General features: G+C 43.4%; 1 protein-coding gene across 1 annotated transcript; it reads right to left on the reverse strand.

Annotated features, from left to right (window-relative positions):
• Positions 1–2,558, reverse strand: LOC135555795 (keratin, type I cytoskeletal 13-like). The gene is made up of 7 exons (XM_064988530.1): positions 2,033–2,558; positions 1,504–1,586; positions 1,238–1,394; positions 922–1,083; positions 680–805; positions 344–564; positions 1–237 (listed from the first exon to the last, which is right to left on the reverse strand). Exons 1-7 carry the CDS (start codon positions 2,498–2,500, stop codon positions 114–116), a joined length of 1,341 nt encoding a protein of 446 aa, XP_064844602.1. The 5' UTR covers positions 2,501–2,558; the 3' UTR covers positions 1–113.
• Positions 2,559–5,296: the final 2,738 nt, after the last annotated feature.

Below are 5,296 nucleotides of genomic sequence, written 5' to 3' on the forward strand. Positions count from 1 at the left end.
TCAGTTTCAAGACTTCAGAGCACGTTTATTTCTTAATCTCTTTGAGAAAGTTTGACAGTAGTCATCAGAGATATGGTGTTCTTTGTTGTGACATTTCTGGTTCAAGATGTTTCTCACGGGGACACAACCAGTGTCCCGGCAGAGGAACTGGTAGAGCTGACCACCTTGCCGTCCACCATTTCCTCCACAATAGTCACCACCTTGCGTGTTGTTGTGGACGAGGATGAGGATGACATGCTAAAAGAGTAAAAAAACTATGTTGTTAGGTTCCATCATTCTGAGGCCAATTTATGACTGTATGTCTATGCCATTTGAAACACGAGGCATGAGACTCAAAGCTCACCTGCTAGCCTCTCCATCCAGCAGTCTCCTGTACTCGGCGATCTCCATCTCCAGTCTGGTCTTGATGTCCAGCAGCATCCGGTATTCGTGTCCTTGTCGTTCCAGCTCAGCCCTGAGATTTACTAACTGTTCTTCCAAGCTAGTCACCTGCATCTGATAACCCGACAGCTGCATGGAATAACGGTTCTTTGTCTCTGCGAGGTTATTTTCCATGGATGATTTCTATTGGAGAGAAATGAAGAGCAAAACAAAACATCAGGAAGTAGTTGAGCAAATTCATTGATGGGTGGCAGACATTGAAACAAAATAATTTTGGTTGATTTCTGAACAGTCTTACCATGCTTATTTGTGATTGCAGTTCGATTTCAAGACTCTGCAGCGTACGTTTGACTTCTGAGATTTCAGATCTGGACGTTTGGATAACTTCTGTGCTAATTGCGACCTCCTTGTTCAGCGCCTCGGTCTGTGGAAAACACCATCCAAAATAATATTTTTACATGAACAATTCAATTGATGGGACATTTTGGACATCGTGAACCTAAATTATGGATTCATTTTTATAACGAGAAACAGTATTACCTTGGCGTGGAACCAGCCCTCCAGTTCTCTGTTGTTCTTGGCAGCGACAGCCTCGTAATGTTCACGAATCTCAGCCATGACTTTGCTGAGGTCTTCCTGTGGTGCAGCGTCAACCTCCACATGGACCTGGCCGCTCATCTGGGCACGCATGGACAACAGCTCCTAAAGGAATCATGGATAGTCTGGGTCAACCTCAGTCATGCATTACTCATTATGCATGACATTGATGTTTTTCCCCCCAATCAACTGATGACAAATCGTCATGAAGCTTGGCAATTACTTCTGTATGACTAAATCTAAAATCACTCAGACTCACCTCCTCGTGGTTCTTCTTGAGGAAGATCAACTCCTCTCTCAGCCCCTCAATCTGCATCTCCAGGTCAGATCTGGCCATGGTCAGGTCATCCAGCACCCTCCTCAGGCCACTGATGTCGGCCTCCACTGACTGCCTCATGGACAGCTCGTTCTCATACCTAAGCAAAATCAAAACAGCTTTGTTTACGGGAATAAAGTTATACTCTATCTACTGAAGACAGTATGGATTGATGCATATTTATTGTGATCATTCATGATGTCACCCACTTGACCCTGAAGTCATCTGCTGCCAGCTTGGCGTTGTCAATGCTGAGGTAGATTCCACTGTTGATGCGTGTGGCATCCTGGATCTGAAAGAGAAAATAAAGTTTTGGAGTTTAACAGTTTTGTATGGAGTGATTAAATGAATGGCGCTATAAACTTGATCTGATTTTGAGGCAGTTTTGGGTGTGTTAGTGTGTCTGACATTGGACCAGAGATCAATGACCCTGGGGATACATACACTGTATTCACAGTGCACAATGGTATTACTGATAAAGCTACATTTAAGAACATCAACACGGTAATGGCCATTAACTAGATTTTAGGATATTTTCCTTGATATTATCGGGTCACTGGTGAAGGCTTACTAAGTAGTGGTGTTTATTTTGTGCCTTGGAGTAACTGGCACTCCCCTTCCTCTTCCACAATAGTAAGGTAACAGCTATCAGTGGCCGTAAAACCCAGCCTTTATTAAACAAGTGGTAAAAGTAGTCATAATTGTGTACTGCAGTTGTAAATGAGTTGACTGACATACCTTGCCTTGGAGTTCGGTGATAGAGAGATGGAAGTCACTGTAGTCACGACCAGTGGGGGAGGTCTTGGCCTCCAGGAACATGTGGATCTTGTGCTCCAGATCAGCGTTGGCCGTCTCCAGGGAGCGGACCTTGTCCAGGTAAGTGGCCAGACGGTCGTTCAGGTTCTGCATGGTGGCCTTCTCGTTGGCAGACACGTGCAGGTCCAGGCCATCAGACAGGTTGAAGCCACCTCCACCACCACCCATGCCAAAACCACCACCAGCAGAGAAGGACCTGGATGCACTGGAACTGGAGATCCGGACCCCGGAGCCACCTGCACCCCCGTACACGCTGCCGGCCCTCATGCCGCTGATGCCGCTGCCACCTCCCATGCTGCCACCTCCAGACATGGAGAGGCGAGAGAAGCCCATAGGTGCTCCCCTCATGGATCCACCAGAGGACATGAAGCTGCTGCTGGAGAAGGACATGTTGATTGAGTCTGTGGTCTTGCTGCTCTAACTGGAGCGGACTTAGTGAAGAGTGGAGGAGAAGGGCTAGTTGTTTTATACAACTTCACGGGGGGGGGGGGGGGTAGAGGTGGGAGGGAAAAGATAATGAAAGGCGTGGGAGAAACGCCTCCCCAAAGTCTCCTATTCAAGTCATAAAAAGCAAATGCGCGCACACAGGCATGACAGACTCAATCTGTCAATTGCTTGTGGGTGTGGCAAAGGGCAGCGTGTTCTGAGATGTCATTTCTTATCAATCGTCATGTATTTCTGCTCGTCAGAGAGTATCAGTCTGCAGAGCACATGTTTAATAATGTACTGTCAGGATTAAAACACACTAAACCATTGAGAGTTCATCTTTAATACAATTAGACTTAAAACACAATTTAGAACAAACAGAAGTGTAGTGGAGATTGCACCTTGGTGAAAGAGTAACTTTCCACCTGATTACACACGGCACCCTAGCTGTGCCAGTAAGACACTAAGGGTGAGAAGTGTGTGTGGACTGGCTAAAGATAACTCATTGAGTCAAGGCCATCTCCATGCAAACTTTTAACAACTGCTTACAACTCAGCCTTTCATGAAGGAATGTGGTGCCCTGGATTCACTGGCAGCAGCTTTGCATTGTGCACACCGGGATTACGACGTAAACCAGTTCTTTGGTCAACAACACACACTATTCATTGCCTGCAGAATCACACTTCAGCGCTGTATAATCTTGAATCAACTATGATAACAGTGCATGGATTTAATTGAATTGGTGTTTTTCCCTAATAAACAAATTAATCAAAAGCCGATCCATTCTAAGATAGCATGAGTTATTGTTACACTCGCTTAATAATCCATTTATAAGTTATTAAGAATCTGGAATGAAATTAAGCCACACTATTGGGTCTTATTAATGCCATTTATACGTTTTGATTTGTTGTTTGTAACCTGTGTCTGTCTGAATAGGAAAACATACCACAGCTCAAGCCTAGAGCTACTGAGCTACCTTTCACCATCTTTAAAGTTAAAATTCTACCAATGCATGTGTGGTTATAAGCTAACAATATTGCGTTGCTAACAGCCTCAAGTGCACCTGAAATCATTAGCGAGGGAAGAGCAAAGCCAAAACTTGATGTGAAGCATTAGATAAAGCCCTTACACCTAAAAAAATGTAAGACAAGATGATACTTGCCTGTTCTCATCATCAGCTGCTGAATCTCTGCGTAAGGGGATGACATGGATCTTAAAAAATGTTCATTCATCGATGATACGGGCATGTAAATATGTTATTTACCGGTACGTGCCATCCTCTACCTGTCTTGTCATCTTGAATGTTTCCATTGTGCCCTGCTTTTGAACAAGCTACAGTAACACTTTAGGAATCCATGAAGTTGCTATCATTGATTTAAAAAAAACATCAAAATATGTTTGTCACCGCAAGATAATTATTCTTTAGTCTCTTTGATTACAGGGTTTGTATATAATTGTCGTAACACTTGTATAATTCTATGTACACTGATTGAACCCAAATCTCATCCACGGTTTCATCTGATTAGTTTGTTTGTGGACCGCTGCAGGTTTCTGCTTGTACAAAAACCTGTCTAACCTGTGGCCCCGCAAGATTGGCCCCCAGCCCCATACAGGCCTCTTCATTTATCATCCGCAATAGAGGTCGTTTAAACAAACCCTCTCTAGATGTTATGTGTAAATAAAGTCTCTTTTGCGATTCGTCCAGCAGGATCCCTCTCAGACAAAGAATTGTCACTTTGTCCTGCTGAAACAATCTTTTCTCTGTCTTCTCTCTCTAAGCCTCATCTGTTGCTGCATCTTGTGGCTTTACCATGGCTAACATTTAATGAGTCTGATGGTAACTGATGGTAGAACAGTGCAAACACCAAAATCACATTTCCCCCACTAACTGCAACTGACCTATAAGCTCCATACTCTGTCATACCATAAATGCATTCAGTATGTTACATTATTCACAAACATGTTTTTACTTAGTCCTTCATTGTTTTGGTTGTGTATTGTGTTGTGTATGTGTTGTATGTGTCACAGCAATGCATCTCTCCTGTCACCTGGCTGGGTCTCTGCATGTTAAAATGCACTTAGTGTTTCAGGCCAAGCGAGAAAACACTTGGGACAGAGAAAGGTGAATGAGGGTGAAGGTTATTGTCTTTTAACAACCAGTGGTGTAATAAATGCCTCTTCCAGGCATGAAGGTTGCAAACGCCTGTATTAAGCTGTCTACGGACAGCCAGGGGCACATTCCAACAGTCAGACATAATTTACACAGTGTTTGAGTTTAGTGAGTGTGCCAGATCAGAGGCAGTAGGGATGACAAGACATTATATTGATAGGTGCATGAATTGTACCATATTGCTGTCCTGCCTGAGAATTCAAAATGTAACAAGTACTTTTGGGTGTCAAGGAAAGTGTATGGGAGTAAAAAGTACATATTTTCTTTAGGAATGTAGTGGAGTAAATAGTAAAGTACATATACCCCAAAAAACTACTTAAGTAGTACCGCAAAGTATTTTTACTTAGTTACTTTACACCACTGTCAGCAACACATGAAAACCTCTAAAATATCCCATATGGCAGTCTTTATGGCCAGTAATTGAAAAGGGTGCTATAATGGCTGTTGGAAGGAGAGGACCAAGGTGCAGCATGGTATGTGTCCATATTGATTTAATGAACACAGCAATAACAAAGAGAACAACCGAAACAGTTCTGGCTGGTGCAGACACACAACAGAAAACAACTACCCACACCCATAGTGGGAAAACA

The sequence above is a fragment of the Oncorhynchus masou genome, chromosome 15 (genome assembly GCF_036934945.1).
Source record: "Oncorhynchus masou masou isolate Uvic2021 chromosome 15, UVic_Omas_1.1, whole genome shotgun sequence".
NCBI classification, from domain to species: Eukaryota; Metazoa; Chordata; class Actinopteri; order Salmoniformes; family Salmonidae; genus Oncorhynchus; species Oncorhynchus masou.